This window comes from Amphiura filiformis, chromosome 2 (assembly GCF_039555335.1).
Source record: "Amphiura filiformis chromosome 2, Afil_fr2py, whole genome shotgun sequence".
Lineage (NCBI taxonomy): Eukaryota > Metazoa > Echinodermata > Ophiuroidea > Amphilepidida > Amphiuridae > Amphiura > Amphiura filiformis.
In genome coordinates this window covers 92,142,539-92,167,079 of record NC_092629.1, presented here as the reverse complement: position 1 = coordinate 92,167,079, position 24,541 = coordinate 92,142,539, and the positions used below count along the sequence as shown (strand labels likewise).

General features: G+C 37.7%; 1 protein-coding gene across 1 annotated transcript in view; it reads left to right on the top strand.

Moving 5' to 3' along the window:
* LOC140146833 (kinesin-like protein KIFC3) overlaps nt 1-24,541 on the top strand; it is a 64,780-nt gene that overhangs the window by 30,222 nt on the left and 10,017 nt on the right. Inside the window, exons 6-18 of the mRNA XM_072168712.1 lie at nt 5,642-5,834; nt 6,664-6,911; nt 8,387-8,524; nt 11,021-11,221; nt 12,614-12,793; nt 13,479-13,757; nt 14,702-14,998; nt 15,916-16,020; nt 17,406-17,536; nt 19,245-19,362; nt 20,209-20,338; nt 21,279-21,482; nt 24,031-24,209. Coding sequence (XP_072024813.1) covers nt 5,642-5,834; nt 6,664-6,911; nt 8,387-8,524; nt 11,021-11,221; nt 12,614-12,793; nt 13,479-13,757; nt 14,702-14,998; nt 15,916-16,020; nt 17,406-17,536; nt 19,245-19,362; nt 20,209-20,338; nt 21,279-21,482; nt 24,031-24,209 — 2,403 coding nt within the window. The remainder of the gene's footprint in view (nt 1-5,641; nt 5,835-6,663; nt 6,912-8,386; nt 8,525-11,020; nt 11,222-12,613; nt 12,794-13,478; nt 13,758-14,701; nt 14,999-15,915; nt 16,021-17,405; nt 17,537-19,244; nt 19,363-20,208; nt 20,339-21,278; nt 21,483-24,030; nt 24,210-24,541) is intronic.

Genomic DNA, 24,541 nt, shown 5'->3' with positions numbered 1-24,541 from the left:
CTAAAAAGAGGAAACTCAGATCAAATTCCTAATCTTTATGGTGGATGATTAAGGGATTATGGGTACAGACCGCAAAATAGCTTTCCATAGACTTTACGTGCCAAAAAAGGGTTGTGTTTCAGGCCATAAGTCGAGTTACCTCCAACTTTGAAACATATATTTGATATCATCTTAATCAAAACAAAATTCTGCTTAATATCTGAAAATTATACAACATTTTAGGTCTACTTTTTGAGAAAATTAGCGCCATATAAAAAGGCCAGATGCCAGATTTTCCTGTGTATTCATCAGACTGCTAACCGAGTTTTGACCTTGTGTTTTCATGCGCACATAATCATATACATCACTCAAATTTTTGCATTTTCTTTTCAAATTGGTAGAGATCACATTCACAAGTTCTAGTAAAACACAATTTTCAACACTAAAATTGTTAATATTGTACCGATTTTCTACAATTTTTATGCAAAGTTGGGACTATAGTCATGATAAACTTTTGCAGGAAACCGCTTCACAGGCCGATTTAGTGGTATGAACCCTTATGTAAAGGATGACAGCTCTACCATCACTATTATTTGGATTTTCTGCAAGCTCGGGAGTGAAAAACACGGGAAAACAACCAGCCCTTCGGGCCTTAATGCTACCCCTGCTTATCAGTACTTCTACTCAGAATTTATAAAGAACTTGTAAGAATTTGTCAGAAATGATACAAAAGGATGTCATACACATAACATAAGCCCCATGGTTGTACACATAACATAAGCCCCATTTGTGATACCATGGATTCCTGGAGTCAAAAGTGAGAATTTGTCAGAAAACACAAAAGAATGATGAAAACTCCCAGGATGAAGCTGTACAGCTGAAATTTCCTCTTTAATCTTGACTCATCAGATCAAGTTAGTGTGTTTGGCTGATAACAATGTTTAAATTTGATACTTATATATGAGAAATAGACAAACTAAGCTAGAAAAAGGAGGGAAAATTTTTCTTTAATGCATTGAAGGTTTATTTTGCAGGAATGGGTCATAAATTCTAATATTTGTTCATGTCATTTTATTCTAAGGGTCATTTGGTGTGAGGAAACAAAATTGAAACCAATTGCACACACCCATGACACACATGGACAGTGCTTTATAATAGTGCTCCCTAAAAAAAGAGGAAACTCCTAGCAAATTCATAATCTTTATGGTGGATGATTGTGGGATTATGTAAGGGATGACAGCTCTACCATCACTTTACATTTTAGGTTTATCAACTTTATCAGTACTTCTATTCAGAATTCATAAAGAACTTGTAAGAATTTGTCAGAAAATGTACAAAAGGATGATGAAAACTCCCAGGATGAGGCTGTAGAGGTGAAATTTCCTCTAGATATTTAGTGTGTTTGATTGTTTGGCTGATAACAATGTTTAAATCATTTTAATTTGATATTTATATATGAGAAATAGACAAACTAAGCTAGAAAAAAGGAGGGGAAACATTTTTTTAATGCATTGAAGGTTTATTTTCCTGGAATGGGTCAAATTCTAATATTTGTTCATGTCATTTTATTCTAAGGGTCATTTGGTGTGAGGAAACAAAATTGAAACCAATTGCACACACCCATGGACAATGCTTTATAATAGTGCTTTATAACAGGAAACTCCTAGCAAATTCACAATCTTTATGGTGGATGATTGTGGGATTATGTAAAGGATGACAGCTCTACCGTCACTTAACATTTTAGGTTCATCAACTTTATCAGTACTTCTACTTAGAATTTATAAAGAACTTGTAAGAATTTGTCAGAAATTATACAAAAAGGATGTCATACACATAACATAAGCCCCATGGTGGCAATACAATGTACCCATGTTTGTGAGTCAAAAGTGAGTAATGTAATGTTTCGAATGTTTAAGGACACGGATAGCAACGTTTGCACAGTATTTGTTGTGGGACCTGAGAGGACATCAGACATATAGAATTGCATTCTGAATACGAAGAATGTGCTCCCGATATCAAATAATTCTGTTGTTTTTTTTAATTTGCGATATAATACAAATTTAAATTAATGACAAATTATTAACATTTGATATATTTTTTAATTTCTGATATTTAAAGCCTATGTACGATCTTTTTTCAGAATATACCTTTTATTTTTTTCAAAACCGATTTTTTGTAATATTTGTAATACTTACACATGATCCAACTTAAATCTATGAGCAAACTGTCAAATTCGCCCTATTTGTAGTAAAACGGAATGATTTTCTGTTGGTTCCGTCATATATTATCATGATTTTTCAGATTATGATAATATGTCTGAACGATCGTAAATCATAGTCTCCTACGACTCCAATTTGGTTAGGCTCCTCCACAATGCACCCAAAATGTGAAATGATTCGCCTTGGCGGAAATTTTAAACTGCATTCCATCACCCGCTTTTACACCTTCCGCGAAAACACAGGTAGACAATGAATGATTAAAAACACAATACAGTTCCCTTCGACAAAACACACAGCTTCTACGTGGTCTATTCGCTGTTGAAGTGACATAATAATCGGGATTAAACTACAGCGCGGTATCTATACATTGATGTACTTGCGAACAAAAGGACTATATGTATGAATAGATGCGACGGGATTACCTCGGAATTATCTCCATTATATATATTATTAGCTATTATTCTATTAACCCTCCTCGTCCTTGCATCTTCTCTTGGTGTTAGGCGGCTTTTATTTGCACAATTGGACGCTCAAAACACCAGGTTGGTGCTAGCGGCTACCCAAGGCCAAAGATGTCCGACCAGATCCTGACCGTTGGATTCGTCTATACTTAACCAATACCATTTTGAATTAACATATAATTTAAATAAATATTGTTGATACTACACATGCTAATAGTGTAACTATTTTAAGATCCACCCGGCGTAAACTTGCGCTAACATTGATAAAAATTCACAAATATTTTCCCTACTCCTACCACGTGTCTACACCTAACCTACTCCTAGTACTACACCGACCAGTTCCACCAAGCATTAACTTCTGGTTGGCGTATATCGGCTACCACTTCCGGTGTTTCCGTGACCTTTTGCAACCATGTGAAATGTCATTCCAATCAAAAAAAGGTCAAACTTACACCGGGTGCCAGGCATATAGCAGCGTTCACATTGCAACATATGCCTTGCGGATATTACAGCTAGCTCGCTACATACACCAAGACGCACGCCTGGCGGAACTTACGCTGACCATCTTTCACACTGCCACTACTCCTGTCAGCGCCTACCACTACATGATGTAGGGCCTATATCTCATTCAGCTCCATACCAATGAAAGCTTCCACTTAGTTGCTTTGTCATCAATGCAAATCAATAAGTTAATACAGAAGTTCATTGGATGTGAATTTTAACTGTTAAAATATAAATACTTTAAAGTGCAATCAAGTATATATTTTTGCTTTGAACCAAATTTAAGACTGGTGTGGACCAATAATGGAACAAAATCAGATAGATTTAAAAATTGGTTGTATTATTGTAAAGCTTAAAAATAACTGAACAAGAATTTAAAAAATAAATAAATTAAGAAAAAATAATCGAAACCTTAAAATAAACATGAGTCTGTTGTGCTACATGTATTATTTTCTTTAAAACAATATATATGCTATTTGGAAATCATATTAAAACTAATGAAGTTAAAGACAAATTTAAACCTTCACTTGATAACACAGAAATAAATCATGTGATAAATTTAAATTCTTGGGTGTTACTGTTGATCAAAATCTGACTAGGAAAATCATATTGATGAACTTGCGAATAAAATATTCAAATAGCATTAGAATTTTGTATATTAAAGGTCAAAATATATCTTCCTATAACAGCACTTTTATAATAAAAACATATTATTACTGTAATTATGGCATACTGCCTGGAGTAGTGCAGCACATATCCTGGAAAGATTTCCAGGATCGACTGAGTGCAGGCATTAAAAATAAGCTTCACATGTTGCAAAAACTTGCTTTCCGGGCAATCAGTAAATAGTGAGTGCAGAAGTCATTCAAATCCACTGTTTATCAAATATAATGTAAACTGAATATTGGCACATTCATGTAAAAATACTGCAAGAATGTGTTCCCCCCCCAGCATTTAACGATATGTTTTCAACTAATGCAGCAAATCATAATTGTAACACTAAATTTGCTTCTGACTTTGAATAATTTGGCAATACAAGGGTGTAAAGATTAGGAACAATATCCCAAATCTTGTTAAAAACTCCAGAAATATGAACTTTTAAAAGCTCCTTAGTCTTATAAATATATGCAGACTCTCTCATTTTAGATACAAAAAGTTCAGAGTAACAATAATGGAGTCTGTGACATACTTGACAAGTCTCTGGCTTATTTCTCAGTTCTACTCCACTTTATTTTTCAGTAATACTATTAATAGATTTCCTGTGGTTTTAAAAATGTACTTGTCTTTACATTATGTGGAAAAATCAATATATCAGGCCTCTACATGTAGGATAAATAGGCTTGCATGACCCTGAGCCATAAAAACTCAAACATGAAGCTGCTGCTTGTTTATATTCACAGCCCATTGGTTTCAGCACAACACTGGTGCTAAACAAACAGACATAAACTAACAAGAAAAGATGAGATTGATTGACAGCTTAAAAAGTACTTGACACCCAAACTGATGATAAGATAGCATCACTGATGCCAATTTGGAATCACTGATTCCATTTTGGCATCACTGATTCCATTTTGGCATCAGTGATTCCAAATTAGCATCACTGATTCCAAATTGGCATCAGTGATTCCAAATTAGCATCAGTGATTCCAAATTGGCATCACTGATTCCAAATTGGCATCACTGATTCCGTCTTGATGCCATTTGAAGCCATTTGATGCCATTTGAAGCTATTTGATGCCATTTGAAGCCATTTGATGCCAAAAATAGGAAAATGACGCCGTTCCACTTTTCCTAGTGATAATAAGTAGATTTTGCTTGGAAACATTGACAAGAAGATATTTTCAGAGATTTTTAACAAAATCACTTATTTTCAAAGAAATATTTTAGACGCAGTGCATAATGTAGTCCATGTGTCATTTTAAATTGTTTAAACATTGTTCTAACAAAACCAGGAACAAGTCACATTTTGGGCATTTCATGATTTGAATAACAATTTAAAGCACTAGATAATAAGCTTTAAAATGATATAAAAATTATATAAATAGCATCAATACTTTTCAAGATATGGATAATTTTGTAAATTTTTGATACCTTGATATTTTTGCCAAATTGCTATTCTGAGTAATGGGCCAATTAGTTTCCTGCCTTACACAGGACTGAATAGGGATTATCATAGTTCAACTGTAATTTATTGATTAAATAAACCTCTTTTTAATAAGTACTTTTAAGGATTTGAAAGTCTACTTAGTCCCACAGTCAAATACCATGAAATTAAGAATCCCAAAATTTCGCTTTTTTTATGGGAATGTCATCTTTAAAGGGCTATAATTCAAAAACATATCTGGCGACTTGTTCCCGGTTTTGTTGCAGCTGGTCACATATATTATGTGTATTTGTATTTTGTACCACTGTAAAGAAAAAAAATAGAATACATTCATCAGGATTCAATATGATTTTAATAATTGAATTTCTTATTTGCAGACCTACCGTGAAAATGCTCGCAAATACCGATCTCGCTGTGAAAAAGAGCAGAGGAGTAAAGCACAGCAGATCAAGATTATGCGCAAGACGCATGAGTCGCATCTCGAAGAAAAACGACAGCTAATACGCAACTTACAAGATATTATAGAAGAACAGGAGACTAGAATATTTGAATTAGAAGGAGAATTAAAAGGTTGGTTTGTCTTTTGTCTCCCAAATACACCCAAATGTCTCCCAAATACACCCACATATCTAGTAATTACACCCAAATATCTCCCAAATACACCCATATGTCTCCCAAACACACCCAAATGTCTTCCAATACATTCAAATGTCTCTCAAATACACCCAAATGTCTAATAAATACATCCAAATGTCTAACAAATACACCCAAATGTCTTCCAAATACACCCAAAGATATCATAGAAGAGCAGGAGACTAGGATCTGTGAATTAGGAGAATTAAAATGTTGGTTTGTCTTTTGTCTCCCAAACACACCCAAATGTCTTCCAATACATTCAAATGTCTCCCAAATACACCCAAATGTCTTCCAAATACACCCAAATGTCTCCCAAAGACATCCAAATGTCTCCCAAATACATCCAAATGTCTCCCAAATACATCTAAATGTCTCCCAAATACATCCAAATGTCTCCCAAACTCAGAAAACCATACCGCTACTTGCCTAAAATTGGATTTTAATATTTTAAGTCTCTAAAGCTCCAAATTGAAACAACAATGGGTTTTCTGACCATTTATTGATCAGTTATTAACTTCCTAGTAAGGACCGGAATATTATCAAGTGCCTTTTTACCCAATTGTGTGATTTGGTTTATGTTTTAAATTCGAGTAAAATGCCCGAATATCCAATATTGGGCACTTTTTTGGAGTTCTTAACAATTGAGAGATGGTCGCAGAGTATGGAAGACCAAAAAATGTACTGCTACACACTTTTAATATTTTACAAGTCATATGACATTACATTGAATAACACACACTGTTCTTTCTCACATCCCTTGTAGGTCCAGTTAGTCCCAGCAAACAATCCCCAAGTCTCTCCTCCAACATTCAGAAACTGACGGCATCTTTAGACAGACTCCAAGCAGAAATGGCAGGACTACAAGAAAAACAGATGACTGCAGAAGGAGAGCTGGAATCCAGGAAGGAGGATGACGAACGGGAGAAAAAGGACTTGATGGAAGAAGTCAATGAGCTGAAGGAAGAATTAGAAGAAGCTCACAAGATGATTAGAAAATTGCAAAGTGGTGAAGTGAGTACTGAAGGTTAAAGGTCAAATAATATGTGTTTGCATGGCAGAGGTCATTAATTCAGTAAAATATTAACGAGCTGAAGGAAGATGGGCAGAAACTCAAAAGATGATTAGAAAACTACAAAATGGAGAAGTGAGTACTGAAGGTCAGAGGTCAAAGACTCCGTACACCGGACAATCTTACCGTTTCCGATGTTGATTAAGATACTTCTTACATCGATCCTGAGATGCTTTTTTCCGCATCTCAAGTATCTTCATCAACATTAGGACTTTAGGAGTCTACAAAACATTTCTGTTTGGACTATTATGTTTGATTAATCTGCATGTCAGAGGTCATCAACTCATTAAATATTAATGAGCTGAAGTAAAAACTGAAAGAAGCTCAAGAGATGATTAGAAAATTGGAGAAGTGAGTTCTTACTGATTATGAAGGTCATATATTTATATTATTAATTAATCTGTCAAAGGTTCATTTTGAAAATTTTATTTTCAAAGATCAAGTTTGTGGTACAGAGTTTCCATATAAGAACTATATCGTTGGATATAGTGTGTCCCCCATTTCATTCTGTAACAGATGGTAACTTCCTGTCTCCACATGTTGCTATGAAATTGCAGGCTTTTGGCCATATAAAGTTAATTTTTTGGTTATCTTCCCTTCCTGCCTCAATTTATGGGATTAAGTCAATTTTTTTAAAGATTTTTGTTACTTTGAAATGCTGTAGGAAAACTTCATACCGATAAGTATAAGATTATTAGAGAACAAGTCTTTTTGTGATACTCTAGTTACCATAGCTACGGGGTTTATTCCGCATTAAAAAAAAAGGCCTCCTCCTTTTCCTTTGAGCACTGTTGGAAAAGGCCAACAACTAACAATACTAATTTTACATCCAGGGAAAAAAAACCAAAAACACCAAAATCCTCTGATGAGAACCAAAAATTACATTTTATGTGGTATATTACAGAACATCTGTGGAAATTATCCCCTTGTTCCGGTAATTTTATTGATTTTAGTGTGGTAAATTGGCTTTATTTTTATTCCAAATTTCACAATTGAAGAAGTCAAAATATGATTACCCAAATGCATACTATGCTATCTGTTCACGTCAAATTTCAAGTGGATTTTATGTGTAAACATTCTAGTAATAGTTGAGTGGATATTGCCCGATAATGACTGTACTTTACCAACTTCGTCAATCAAAGGTGTACATATGGTGAAACAAGCTCATGATGGAATTTCTGTTTGAATGTTTAGTTTTTCAATACCTTTCAGACCAATACTCTATAAACTGTAAAGTAAGTTGAAATTAGTCGCTTGTAAATTTTATAATAGGTAGAATGTTTTATAAAAAGGAATCTTAATATAAATACAGATTTGGGGTAAAAACAACAATTATGGAGAAAATCACAAAATAGTTTATTTTTGTCAATTTTTATGGATATTACCAACAATTGTTTACTTTATTCCTTTTTGACAGATCTTGGCAGGTAGCACAGACAACGAGAAAGAGATTGAAAACCTGAAATCACAAATCAGTAGATTACAAGAAGAGCAACTCAGAAAGGCACAAGCTCATGATGAAAAGGTGGCCAAGGAGGACAGAGACAAACTCAAGGTATAGTCTATTTGTCTGGGTGTCTGTCTGGTTGGGGTTTGGTGGAACAGGGTTCCTATGGTCCTTGAAAGTCCTTAAATTTGAAAACACCTTTTCAAGGCCTTGAAAGTCCTGGAAATTTGCACAAAGTCCTTGAAAGTCCTTGAAAATTAGAAATTTACAGAAAGTATAATTTTGACAAAATTTGGGGAGTGGAAAGGAGCTGTCACTTTTGTTAATACGCAGCTTTTTGTATTGTGGTAAATCCTTGAAAATCATGCTTTTGGACCTTGAAAAGTCCTTGAATTTATGCGGGAACCCTGTAGGTGTTGAGTCCATGTTGTATTTTAGGCTGAAATGTTGGATTTGTTTTAGAAAGGAAAGCATGGAACTTTGAGGTTAACACAACAAACATAGGTTTGATTGATACTGACAACAAAGTTAGGCTGACCTGTTTGTCAAAACAACTAAACATGCCTAAAGTTCAAGAAACTGAAAGATCACGTATCCAAATCTATTGTCATGTCATCCTATACATGAGCCAAAATAGAATGTTCAAAGAGTCATTTAACTGTTTTCTTCCCAACATGATGTATTTCCTCATTGTTTTGGCTGTTTGTAATTGTGTTTTCCTGCCCGGGGGGGGGGGGGGCACTCCCACTTTGGAGGTGACGTGTACGTAGGGCTGTTAAGACCCCCCTTTTCAGTGTCGTTGTCACCCAAAGACCCCATATTTGTTTTAAACAAACATATGCTGTCATCCGAAGACCCCTTATTTTTCCCATTTGATCTGCCCCTTATTTTTGTCTCGCCTGATAAGGCAGGAGACTATATAATCACTTTTCCGTATGTAGGGGTGTATGTGTGTGTGTATGTGACAAATTTGGTTAAAGTTTTGGTTAAAGTTTGCTTTCCGCCTATTTTCTCGCACACTAGGAGTCGCACGTTCCTCAAACTTGATGGGTGGGTGCATCTTGACCCAAGACAGAACCGGTTTGTATTGGTTAGTGGGTCAAGGTCACTGAGGTCATGTAGGGGTCATCTGAGGTCAAATGAGTAAAACTGTCGTATGGGCATGAAACTTGGTTGGTACAGTCAACATTTAAAGCCAAATTTTTGGAAGGTCATTTCAAGGTCACCAGGGGTCATCTGAGGTCAAATTAGTAAAAACTGTTGTATGGGCATGAAACTTGGTGGGTACAGTCAACATTTAAAGCCAAATTTTTGGAAGGTCATTTCGAGGTCACCAGGGGTCATCTGAGGTCAAATTAGTAAAAACTGTTGTATGCGGGCATGAAACTTGGTGGGTACAGTCAACATTTAAAGCCAAATTTTTGGAAGGTCATTTCAAGGTCACCAGGGGTCATCTGAGGTCAAATTTAGTAAAAACTGTTGTAATGGGCATGAAACTTGGTGGGTACAGTCAACCTTCAAAGCCAAATTTTTGGAAGGTCATTTCAAGGTCACCAGGGGTCATCTGAGGTCAAATTTAGTACAAACTGTTGTATGGGCATGAAACTTGTGGGTACAGTCAACATTTAAAGCCAAATTTTTGGAAGGTCATTTCGAGGTCACCAGGGGTCATCTGAGGTCAAATTAGTAAAAACTGTTGTACGGGCATGAATCTTGGTGGGTACAGTCAACATTTAAAGCCAAATTTTTGGAAGGTCATTTCGAGGTCACCAGGGGTCATCTGAGGTCAAATTAGTAAAACTGTTGTATGGGCATGAAAACTTGGTGGGTACAGTCAACATTTTAAAGCCAAATTTTGGAAGGTCATTTCGAGGCCACCAGGGGTCATCTGAGGTCAAATTAGTAAAAATTTCAGATAGGCATGAAATTTGGTGGGTACAGTCAACATTTAGAGCCAAATTTTTGGAAGGTCATTTCAGGGTCACCAGGGGTCATCTGAGGTCAAATTAGTAAAAACTGTTGCATGGGCATGAAACTTGGTGGGTACAGTCACCATCAGCCAGATAATCGTGCCCAGCCGATAACCGCCAAATTCATTTACCTCTACCAAAAGTAATCGCAAAAGCAGGTGGTCGCGAAAGCAGGCGAGACTCGTGGTTCGAGAACCGCCTTGTTTAATTTGAACAGCAACTTTCATTTATCACTGATTTTGTTACTTATTTTGAAAACAAAGCAATTTGAAGCCATTTAGAACTAGAAATTCAATGTTCGAGGTTTCTATGGCACTATTTTGGCTCTCACCCAAAGGTTCCATTTTTTAAAGAAAGGTCATGTTCTCACCCAATGACCCCATATTTTTTTGCATTTTGCTCTCACCGAATGCCAAAAATCATGCTCTCACCTAATGACCCCATTTTTTTATGTTAAATTGCTCTCACCGAATGCCCCTTGTGAAAGTGTCAGCCCTACACCTATATCCATTTCATATTGAAGTGCCCCTCTCCCAGGTTTTCCCTTGCCTGAGATCGGTATAGATCTCAGTTGTTTTGGGGGTTTGTATGTCTTTCTTCTTTTGATTAATAAAGATGATTTCATAAATTACAGAAAATACAATCGGAAAACACCAACTTGAAGGACCGCATCCTGGAGATGGAGGCAGACCTTGCCACAAAGTCCAAGATCCTGTCAGAATCCGAGACCAATCACAAGACATCTCAGGCTCAACTTGAAGGAGAGATATCAGAACAGGCAGCTAGGTTGAAGGAGATTGAAGAAGCATTTTCACAGCTCAAGGACAATCCACAGGTATATTATGTGACCCACAGAATTAAAGACTGAGAACGGGACACAGCCGCCATCTTGATTCAGGCATGGAGCAAAAATTGGGTGTATTCGGTTTCCCTCGGAATGCATTCGTTGTCATGCAAGCGTGACAGGAATGAAGGGCGCATTTGAGAGTCGCACTTGATGCAACCTGCACGCGAGTACCAAGACGCTTAAGCTGAAACGCATAATTGTTTTCGTTTGTCTCCGCGCACCGTCGGAAAGGACCCGAATACCCCCAATTTTCTCCGCATAGCTGATGCCGCGATTGTATGTGGCTGTATAGGGAATCCGGTTCTCCTTCTCTAATTCTGTGGTGTGACCCGATTTAGTCCACTCTGGCTAATGTTGGCAAATACTAATAAACCGAGATATAGCCAGAAAAATAGATTGGGATTGTAGTACATATGTAAGTCATAGTTAGCCTATGAACTTGTAAAAATGTTGTAACTTTGCAACCAAATCAGTTATATAAACATGAGGTTTGGATTGATAGAAAGGGATTTTTTTTACTTTATATAAAGCTGCCATAACTCAATTGTGAAAAAACAAATAACAGTCTGAGTGGACTGGATCGGGTCACATATGAACAAAGAATGATTTTAATGATATAAAATTTAATCATCTAGAATTTACCGCAGTTGTATGAGTTAGGTGTGTCCAGTTTTGCTATTTAACTAAAAACTGCAGTGTATTTCTTAATATCAATACATTGATCTTATAAGAAATGAGTCATAGAAGCCAATAATCACCTTTAAATCCTTAGCTCTTGTAGTTGTTGAGTTGAAGCCAATAATATATCAAAACAAAAGTTTTGGGCATTTTCCCCCTCCAGAGAGAACTTGAAATCATGCACACTGGGAAGAAATGACACCCCTTACATCAAGCCTTGGGATATCCTTTATAGAACCCATATACCGTTCTTCTTGTGTGTCAGCTTTATTTGTCTCAATATTTGAGAGCAAATGCCGCAAGGTTATGGTCCCCTCCGACCCACCTTAATTAACAGCAGAGATTGTCAAACTAGCAAAATTCATTGTGCCACCTCATAATGGGTTATTCCATTTAATATCCACAATCCCCCTGTGGAAGATTTTGGAAATATCTTCCACTGGGGGAGTATGAATTTCAAATGGAATTCACACATTTTCAGCTCCATTTGAAATTCACCCTCCTTCTGTGGAAGATTCATGTTAAATCTCTCTCAGCTGGTGTATGATACTCAAATGGTGATGCCTAATGTGTTTATTCCATTATAAATTCATACTCCCCCTGTGGAAGATATTTCGGTAATCTTCCACAGGGGGATTGTGGATTTTAAATGGAATAACCAAATCTAACAGATGAAGTCTACAAACTATTTCATGTTTTCAGGTGGTTGAAGTGACCAAAACAGTCTCGGTGGAATCCAAGGAAACATTGAAGAATTTAGCAGCAGCTCAAGGCACTAATATCAAGCTGAAAACACAACTGGCAACTCTCAAGAAACTCTGCGCAGATCATGAGGAGAAATCCAAAATCAAGATGATAGAAATGAAGGAAATACAAAAGAAGGTGAGTAAATTGGAAGCTCACCTTTAAAAGTGATCGAACATATTATATTTCAAGTGAAAAAATTCTTGTTAGGTTAAAATTATAAAAAAATTGTTATGTCTCAAAGCCCATGGCAGTTTCAAAAACCAATGCGGTTGCAACTTTACACTGGGTTTGACAAAGTTGATTTACACAATTGAAGTTCAAATATCAATTGTTTATACCTCAATGAGAGTATTGAATCAAGTAACTTTTCTTCCAAATTTGTTGCAGAATTTCATGAATTTACGGCAAAAAACCCTAAAAAAACAAAAGAAGGAAAATAAAAAATGAATTTGCCATTTCAGCTGACATGGACATGCTAAGATAAAATACTCATATGTGTGAATGTTCAGTTCTGTGAAGCTCCACCACGGTTACCCTCAGTCAGAGGTGTGGCACATTGTTCATATAATTTTTGAAATCCCAGTGTTGGCAGATATAAATACAGACCTGAAACTTGTCCTCTTTTTAGCGGATTTCAGCTTTTTATGTTGATCAAATTAACACGTTTTATTTTATTTTCAACCCAATTTGAGCCACTTTACCCCAATTTTACGCTGTTTTCAGCTTTTTTTGAGCATTTTGAGCATTTTTCTCTAAATATGTGATATTGTCTAGATAATTGCGAACCTAAAAAGAAAACATTTTTGTTTTCTTGGTGTAGATGACCGACCAGGAGCATATAATGGACATCATGAAGACAGAGATGGACGATAAAGTCATGGAGCTTGAACAGTCAAAATTGGAGGCTATAGAAGAGACAAGACAGGCAGCAGAGCAGGAGACACAGGAGCTGAAAACACGCTATCATAATATCAGGTCCAAGTTTTCAACCCTTAAACCTGGCATACTCCATATTGGCAATGAGTACAAACAACTGCGGAGTCTGTGCGCACAATTCCCAACTTTACTTAAGAATGCAATACAACAAACCAAAGATGAGGTAAGGGTCTATGTTATATTTGGGTGTATTTGAGAGCCATTGGGTGTATTTGAGAGCTATTTGGAAACCATTTCGGTGTATTTGGGGCCATTTGGGTGCATTTGGGAGATGTTTGGGAATCTTTTGGGTGTATTGGGGCTGTTTGGGGGGGTATCTGTGAGCTATTTGGGAACCATTTGGGCCATTTGATGAGCTGAGACTTTTTTTTGTGGTACTGAAGTGTAAAGACCCCAAATTTATAGTGCGCCCTCTGTTTTTGGGACCTGAGAGAAACACACTGGTCTCTTTTTTTCAAACTTTGCCTATCTCTAATATGTGGTATTTCACCCCAAGGGCCAACCACAATTGGTCGGTGTGGGCTGGCTGGATGGATCTTGGGGGATTTGTGGGTTTTTAATTATTAATTTCCGGTATAACTTGGATGTCATCTGTGTGTTCCTGACTTTAGTGAAGAATGCAATACAACAAACCAAATATGAAGTAAGTTTAGAACTATACTATATCAAGTTTAATTGAAAGCTGATTTTTTGGCATAATGTTTGCAGTTGTTCCAAGTTACACTTAACCAGCCAAATTTGTTGTGTTTGGAAGAAGACAGGCTGGTTTTTACAGGCATGAGAATTTTCAGTTTTAAAACTGAAGTCAGGTTTTTTTAGTCAAAATTTCTCGAACTTTATTGAATTTCAGGCTGTTTTTGATACTTTTTGCCCAATTTCACTTTTTTTTATAGAAAAGTGCAGTCTTACGCCTAGTCTGGTCTTGTTTTGAGTTTAAGAACTTATTCAAGCATTATTTTTTTTAAATAAGCATATGTCTCGGGCATTCATTTTGCCTGTCCCAGGAGCAAACTGTCCATCCAAATAGACACAGGTGGACGGGTGGCTAGCTAAGACTCCGATTTCAGGTTTTTGGAGTGGAACTGAGCAGCATTTCTTTTTTTATAGATCGGTGAAGCCTTAGCAGGCGTGACAGAACATAACAGAGAATTAACAGAACGATATCACAGAGAGATGACTCTGCGCAAGAAATACCACAATGAACTCATCGACCTCAAAGGCAACATCCGGGTGTTCTGCAGAGTGAGACCTATCATTAAGGAGGACGGGACAGGCATCTTGGCAAAAAGTGTTATATCATTCGACACTGCGGATGATGGGATATTATTTGTCAACAATAACAAAGGGCGCACTACGATGTATGAGGCAGATAGGGTATTTACTGCTGACTCAACACAGGAACAGGTAAGGTGCAGGTTCATTGGGTATTCCAGTTGAAGCGCTATTATATGTAGCTTACAGTCAGTTTCATGAAGAGTAGGGTGTTAACCCCTGACATTTCCCATTTCAAATGGAGCCCAGCAGAAATAAGCTTCATAAGAAATTTTCTTGGGTCATCCACTGTTGTCAAAACCGAACAAATGAAATCAAATCCAAAGTATTAGATGGCATCCATATCGAGGTTAATAACTGCAAAACAGACTTTGCCTTTGGAACCGACGAATGAATTCGATTAATAACTTTGCATCAGTTCTATGTCAGGCATTGTGGAAAATCTGAACATTTTGCTTTGGACCTCGAAATATCCTGTGGGGCTGCGCCCCTCGGTATATTCCTTGGTTCCAAAGGCAAAATGTTTAGATTTGTTACAATGCTCTTGAAATAACCAATGCGCACTTATCAACCTCTAATCAATAACGTCTGTTCATGTGTGAACCAAGGGGAGCACGGTGGCCTAGCGAAACAGGCTCTTGTAACTCATAATTGGAAGGTTGCAGGTTCGAGCCCAGCGATGCTATCGTGTTGTGCCCTTGAGTAAGGCACTTTATCTCGATCACTCCTCTCCACCCAGCTGTTTAAATGGGTACTGGCATTTTTAAATGCTGGGAAGGTAACAGACTAGCTGTGAAGGAGGTATGGTGATCCCCCACAGCAACATTTAACGGTGTAGTCTGGCCTAATCGCAAACGAAAGAGAGATGAGCATTCCGTCCTGTACAAAATGCAGGTTCGACTCCTTTACCATGTGCGCGTATGTCATTTAGCAAGCAATTTGATTGTGATGCACATACATGTATGGTGTGATACGCGGAGGTTATGCATAACAGTATTGCATAATGGTCTATATTTAATCTGATTCTTCTCTTTATCTTACTGGTTTAGGTTTTCAAAGAAGTGGAGCCTATTATCATCTCCAGTATTGATGGTTACAATGTGTGTATATTTGCCTATGGGCAAACAGGGTCAGGAAAGACATTTACCATGGAGGTGAGTTTGAGCTGAATGTTGTGCAAATTGTGTGTTAAAAATCTTCATGAATAAGTGCTTTGTATTCAGCATTGAATATTAAATCAAGTTTTGTAATTTATAAAAACTAGCGGGATGCCCACGCTCCGCACTTGGCCCTTACTAGCTGAGTAAATGGGAGCGATCACTAAAACAGGAAGACACTGACAGGTGACATATTAATACTATGGTGATTGATACCAGTAAGTTCTTTGTTCAGGAACTCATACTCTAACACACCAGAGTTTAACACCTTATTGATTTAGCTAAAAGAAAAGTCAGAGATAAAGAAACTAGTTTACGTCTGACGATCTGTCAATCAAACTCCCCACGGCCTGTGATTGGTTAGTAGGCGCTGTGCTCATTGTTTAGAGCGCCACATAAGTATTGATTAATAATAATAGCGCGTAAAATGGGAGTAGTAGCTTGAAGTACATGTACGGTAGTTGACGATTTCAAATACCTTGGGGCTTGAATTGGCAGCATTGAAAAGGATTTTAACATCAGGAAAGCCCAGGCATGGAGGGCCTGCAACATCATGAACAAGATATGGAAGATCAGCCTGCCTAGAAATCTTAAAACCAAGCTTTTCCACAGTCGAATCAGTTCTGACGTATGGTGCACAAACCTGGATAATTACATCAAAGTTTAGGAAGGCGCCTGATGGTTGTTACACAAGACTACTGAGAAAAGCACTTAATGTTACCTGGCAGTCGCACACCACAAATAAGGAGCTGTACGGCAATCTCTCCCCAATTTCCGAAAGGCTAAAAACTAAAAGGCTGAGATTTGCTGGACACTGCGCCAGAAGTGAAACCGAGGCAGCTTCCAGAGTTTTGCTGTGGCAGCCTATGCGTGGTAAAAGATCAAGAGGACAACAACGGAAGGACTACATTAAGCAACTAATCGAGGATACTGGGCTAGAGAGACAAGACATTAGGAACTGCATGCAGAACAGAGTTGTGTGGAGAGCCATCAGCGGAGTCCGACTAGACAAGTTGACATAAGCAAGTAAGCAAAGCAAGCAAAATGAGAGGTGTTCATCTAGCGCCTTCTTGGAAGAAAAAATGCCGAACAATGTTGATACTTATACAAGCAAAAAGTACCTTTTCTAGGCATTGTTGACATGGTGCCTTCAGAAAGAAAGTTTCCTATTACTAAGACCTAACTTTTGAGATGGTTTGTATGTTTGAACATGCAAAACTAATCATAGGGCATGGTTTTTTCCACTCTCTCTACAACTCTGTATCTGACTTTGATTGACTGGTGACGTTGGACGGAAACTATTTTTTTTATCTGTGACTTTTATCATATCTTCACCCCTACAGCTGATAATTGTTTGTTTGTTTGTTTGTTTACATGTGTAGGGTTCAGTAAAGAACCCAGGCATCAATCAGAGAGCCCTGCAGCTGCTATTTGAGGAGACAAAACACAGGTCGGCAGAGTGGAGTTTTGTTATTACAGTCGCTGTCATGGAGATTTACAACGAGCAGATCAGGTAAGGACATCACCATTGTTCATAAGGCCCCGAAAAAAAAAAACAGGGATGAAAGTTTTCAGGCTTTTGCCTGAATTCAGGCATATTTGTAGTCCAGAATTACGCAATTTCTTTTATTTTCAGCCCATTTTAGGCCATCCTGGTCATTTTCTTACTGTTTTCAGGCTTTTTTTCAAAAGTGGACTTTCATCCCTGAAAAAAAAGTTGGTTGCTTGTCCTCGTCCGACCGACCGTCTCGGCAGTTACGACCGTAAGACTTTTTGTACAATTTCCCTCCAAAAGTCATGAACTTTTCGTCTAAAAACTGAAGATATATAAAAGAAATGTTGTAAAAGACCATTTCCTGCATGTTCCCCCTGTCTAGTTGTACTGGCTAAGGTTTCTGATATTTTGTATTATCATCCTCAGCGTCTACGCAAGTAAAACATTGTTGAACTTAAAAATGCAGTATTTTCAATCTGCCAGATATATCATGCAAATAAAATTGGATTTAGTTTTGAATTTGTCTTTGGTGGAAATTCTGCGGTTAGTGATTGTTTGACATACATGTACAAATAAGTACTTCACATTATACTTTCTGTACTTGAAAAAAAAAAACTTTTTCTAACCGACCGACCGACCAAAGTTCTGTAAGTGATCCATGGACAAGCAACCAATTTTTTTTTTGCCTAAACGGTATTAATATTGATTAAACAATGAACCAATGGTAGCGGATATTTTAAAAGTGTGTTTCTTGCGTTGATTTTTGTCAATTCTCGGATGCGTTATTCAACTGGAATAGCGTAATTCTGCAGGGTTTACCAATGTTAAATTGTGTCTCATATGCTCGCAATCTTATCAGGGACAGGTGTATTGGTCCTGTGTAGCAATTATTTGTGAACATTTTGAGTTACAAAACAATTCAGATTTCTTATATTGGTCCCAAATATTTTGCAATAACATTTTGACAAAATTTTGTAAAATGTTGTAGTGTTTGTTCATATAAAGAATTGTAAAAACGTTTGATGATCCTTATATAAGCTGTTATTTAAATGTTTTGACTAAAACCAAAACATGTCTGTTTTAAAAACCCTTGGAAAATTGAAATTCAGCCCCAATTTGAGCAAATTTCCAAGACCCAATCAGTTCCTAAGAACCCTGTTTAACATCTTCTTCAGTTTCCAAAACCCCCAGTTTTGACACAAAGCAATGCACACCCATATACAATTATAAAGGTCAGGTGCCCTGCCCCCATATCGGGCCATTCCAGTTAAAACCAACACACCCCTGTGGAAAACATGACCTTAATATTCCACCCAGGAGATGCAGATATCAAATTGAGTCACCCCCATTCATGATGAAATTCACACTCCCTGTGTGGAAGATTAAGATCATGACTTCCATAGGGGGGTGCATCATGGATTTCAACTGAAATACTGTATTTCCTCTAATAGTCGCCCCCTCAAATAAATGCCCACACCACTTTTTTCAACCAAGATGTTTAAAAAAATGCCGATATTTCCATGCTATCTTGTGTAGTAAGCTTAATAGCGTCGATAATCAGCAAAAATTGGTAGGAAACCTGGAAGTGATTACCAGAAATCAGTGTTTCTAGTTCATTTCAGCGTGCGTTTTAAGCTTACCTAATGATTTTAACGGGAATTATCATTAAATGCATCAGGCATGTGGTGATTTTCTTAGAATAACATGTTTCTGTTTTGTTATTCAGGGATCTTCTTAGCGATGACCCGTCATATAAGCTAGATGTTAAGATGAACCCTGAGGGTGGGTATCATGTACCTGGTCTAAATGAAATCATTGTCACCTCAGTGGACGATGTAAATGAGGTAAGTAATGAGTGATTAACACTTCCCTTGCTCACAGCGCACTCAGACCCATCAACAACATGCTCTATAGATGAGTTGACTTCTGACGTCATTGCCTGGCAGTATGCACACGCATCATTACAATTTCCATCGTGTTTTGCCTGGGAGTATGCACGCGCATCATATTTTGTTCAGGGCCCATGCTTTTAAAACTCCCGCCACATCTCAACAAGGCTATAGAACAGTTTAGTGGTTGTAGGCAGTTCGCTCAAGCATATCGAGATACCAGTCCTTTGCCTTTGTTGATAAACATTGAGGCCAACTCATCTATATATTGGCCACTCAATATCGATACAAATCAATAAATTGTTTTTCCTCCCAATTTTACTGATATCTTCTACATTCATCCATGCATGATAACCATCTGCTATTAGTTCATCCCTCAGTTTTTTCATTTGTTGCTGGCATGGAAAGCCTTTCTCCTGGGATGGTATGATATGACCTAAGACAATTGCTCAATTGCAGTCCTTTTTCCATAATATATTGATTTTATTTAGAAATTGATGATATCGACGATATTGATATTATTGGATAGTCGATTTACGGATTATTGTCAATATATCGACAGTCCTTACTGCCCATATATGCGCCAACAGAAAATCACATTGCTTGCCTACAGCACATAAATGTGGCGATGATGCAAGCCCATGGCGGCCATATTGAATATGTTAGCGAGGGAAATCACAAGTTTGTTGAGCATTTTAGCCTTACAAATTTATTACTGATGTAAATGGTTATCCCCAGACAATACTGTAACAACAATAATAAGTGAATGATCACAATTGGCATGTCTGTTATTTGTTTCAGGTTTTCAAGATGGGTAAATCAAACAGGGCTACAGCCTGTACGGATATGAATGAACACAGCTCAAGGTCACATGCACTATTATGTGTCAAGATAATAGGCACCAATAGGCAGTCTAAGAAAAGAACAAATGGTAAGATAAACAAACAAACAAACAAAGTTGATGTATAGAGTGCTACACCCATGGATGAAAAAGATAACAGACAGCGTACAAGTAGTCAGCATCACCAGATAATGAGGGCTGATTGTTCCATGAAATGCGACAGGCAAAACTGCTACGTTCTTACTGCATATTTTTATGGTCAATCACGTAATGGCAAAGGCATGTAATGCTCTATCGCATATAGGTGAAGGCACGTAAGGCTGGCGTGATTGTTAGACACAGCACAATCGAACAATCCACCCTCCATGAACATGTGAGAATTCATAGCATACAAAGCACAAGGACTTTGCCTGTTGATACATGGTCTGTAGTAGTATGTGGCTACACCAAAGCCACCACACTTTACAGAAAATCACTGACCCAAGGGTGACCATATTAACCCATTAGAACTACCTGCCGATTGGCCAAAATTAATATTGTGTCCAATTTTGAAGGGGTTAAAATAGTTTAAAGCTAGCCTATTCATAATTGGCAATTGAAATGAGTATTTCAAGTTATCAACCAATCAGAAATGCTGTTAGATGATCAGTAGTGTCCAGGAGGTTAAATCATTGAGTATAATTCATGGATGCAGCTCTATATAGGTTCAGTACCCTAACATCCTACATCTTGTAATTACCATCACAGCCAGGAGACTAAGAAAAGGACAATTGTTCAGTTAAATGGGTTAAGATAATTTCCTCCAATCCTTTAGGAGTAGGGATAAGGTTGGGATTAGGGGATAGTGTTGTCACATGGAATTGTATTTGGTGTATGAGGTCCTGAGTTTCCCAAAGTGGCAACTTTGGTATTGGCTTGGAAGGAAAACAAGTCCACTCTCCATGGTGTATTTAATATTAGGTAATTAAACCATGAGAGCCCTCTATCCTTTCAACTGGAATAGGCCATTTTCATTTGTTTTTCTCCTCAGGCAAACTCAACTTGGTAGACTTGGCAGGTTCTGAAAGGGTTGGAAAATCTGGTACAAATATGGACAATACAAGGCTGAAGGAGGCACAGAGTATCAACAAATCACTGTCCTGTCTAGGTGATGTCATTCATGCGCTACGAGCCAAGCAGAATCATATACCATACAGGAATTCCAAGTTGACATATCTACTGCAAGAATCACTTGGTAAGTACTAGGCTTGTTTGTTCTCAAGTCAGTCTAGATGATGTCATGCATGTTCCATGAGCCAAGCAGAATCATATACCATACAGGAATTCCAAGTTGACGTATCTACTGCAAGAATCACTTGGTAAGTACTAGGCTTGTTTGTACTCATGTCAGTCTAGATGATGTCATTCATGTTCCATGAGCCAAGCAGAATCATATACCATACAGGAATTCCAAGTTGACATATCTACTGCAAGAATCACTTGGTAAGTACTAGGCTTGTTTGTACTCATATCAGTAACAACAACAACAAAACATGCTGATATAGCTCTTTACACCGGAGTCCCTAAGCACTTTTACAAAGAACAAAAAATTTAACAACAACAACATCAGTACATTAGTAAGCAATAGAAACTAAATGTGTCGTTTTAAAATGATTAACAGTCTGAGAGTTCTTCATATGGTGAGCTGTTCAGGAGTTCTGCACCAGCAATGGGAAATGAACGGTGGTCATACTGAGATGGTGATGAGCTGGTTAGGTATTAAGGGGGTACTACACCCCTGGCCAATTTTGTGCCTATTTTTGCATTTTTCTCAAAAATCAAAGTGCATTGGTGACAAGTAAGATATGAATATTATAGGGGCATGGACTACAACTACTGCACTGAAAATTCACCAACTCAAGGCAAGTAGTTATTGATTTATTGATCAAATAGTGGTTTTCCCTCATTTTTGATTGTAATTCCAGAAATGGTATCTGTGCTGAAATAAAATTTACAGTGCAGTAGTTGTAGTCCTTGCCCCTATAATATACATATCTTACTTGTCACCAATGTGCTATAATTTTGGAGAAAAATGCAAAAATAAGCACAAAATTGGCCAGGGGGTGTAGTACCCCCTTAAAGGCCCTTTTAGTGATGCCAGCGAAAGTGCAAAAAAATAAAAATTGTTTATAAATTGCCTAAAAGTGAAGGATAAGTCATTAAAATTGTCATTAGGTGTTTTTGAAATGAAAAAAAAATGGCAAAAATTGAGGAAAACAGCAGTATTGACAAAGCTGATGCCCCATTCAATTCATGTAGCAAATTTATATACTGTCAGTATATAAATTACAGATTTCATGTAAATGCCTTATTTTGTCTTAAATATACAGCTTTCGGCTGAATCACTAGCTAGCTATGTTAGCACATCTATGACAATGACAAAGGCACAAAAATCTGAATTTTGATGATTTTTACGATCGTCTGGATGAGCTAATCACTGAATGGGCCTTTAATTGAGTGGAGGAATGAAGATCATTTGTAGGAATATATTGACTAATAAGTAAATCAGTAAGGGAACAAACCAAAAGTTCAATGACATTAAAGCACTTTCATTTATAGGAGGCCGGCAACCTCCCTCCCTTCCTCCCTCCCGCTAACGTAAGTTTGAAATGATGAAAATTCTAACCCAAATGATGAACTTTGACCGATATTTCACCTCACCATTTTTATGCCTCCACCGGAGGTATTATGTTTCCTGGTTGTCCGTCCATCCATCCATCCGCCCATCTGTCCGTCCGTCCATCCGTCCGAGCTTGCGGGTGCAATATCTCGGAACTGATAAGATATACAGTGATGCAATTTGGTGGAGGGATGGTCATTGGCGGTCTTCAAATTCCAGTAGATTTGGTTAGTGGGTCAAGGTCACCCAAGGTCATCTAGGGGTCATCTGAGGTCAAATTAGCAAAAAACGTCGTATGGGCATGAACCTTGGTGGGTACTGTAAACATTTAGAACCAAATTTTTTGAGGGTCATTTTGGGGTCATCCGGGGTCACCCAGGGGTCATCTGAGGTCAAATAACTTAAAACTGTTGTATGGGCATGAACCTTGGTGGGTACTGTAAACATGTAGAACCAAATTTTTGAGGGTCATTTTTGGGTCATCTGGGGTCACCCAGGGGTCATCTGAGGTCAAATAACTTAAAACTGTTGTATGGGCATGAAACTTGGTGGGTACAGTCAACATTTAGAGTCAAATTTTTGGACCAGTCTTTTGGGGGTCATCCGGGGTCACCCAGGGTCACCCAGGGGTCATCTGAGGTCAAATAACTTAAAACTGTCATATGGGCATGAAACTTGGTGGGTACAGTCAACATTTAGAGACAAATTTTTGGACGGTCTTTTTTGGGTCATCAGGGGTCACCCAGGGGTCATCTGAGGTCAAATAACTTAAAACTGTCGTATGGGCATGAAACTTGGTGGGTATAGTCAACATATAAAGTTAAATTTTTTGGAAGGTCATTTTTGGCCTTACATTCCACTCGAATTGTATCAAAATACTTCCTTGCTTCTGGTACCAAAATCAAACCATTTTGAGACAAAATGGGTCAAGGATCTTTCATTTGTTACACTTTTTCTAAAAACCTACACTGTCATCTAGAGATGGCCAGTTCCTAGTGAAATTGCACCAGTTAAAATGATACGCGTCAAGGTGGAGGCATTGCGGCCGACGCTTTGCGTCGAGAACCGCGCAAGTCGAGAACCGCTCTAGTTTAAATGTTTCTTTCAATTTACTCCCCTGCAGGTGGTGACAGTAAGACGTTAATGATGGTACAAGTATCACCAGTAGCAAAGAACGTCGGTGAATCCCAGTGCAGCTTAAGCTTTGCGCAACGTGTGAGGGCGGTTGAGTTAGGCGCCGCATCAAAGAAGACAGAAACGGCCGAGGTTGCTGCACTTAAAGAGAGACTAGCACAGTATGAGGTACGTATTATGAGAACAAATCATAGACCTTTTAAGGGAGAATGAGCATTTCAAAAAGCCTTGTTTGCGTGATCCACCATTATTTTGGTGTCTTACTAAGACTCATTCTCTCTCTTTGATGTGAATTGTACTAATACAGACCTGCCAACTGTCCCTTATTTTGAGGGACTGTCCTTCATTTGGGGTTTACCAAAGTGAAAAGGAGGGACAGTCCTGCTTTCTGAAAATTTCAGTGATGGCAAATTTTAATGTTAGAACAGCAGAAAATGATGCAAATTTCACTTTAAAATTTTGCTATAGCATTCTCTTTAGTCTATTGTGATAAATTCAGA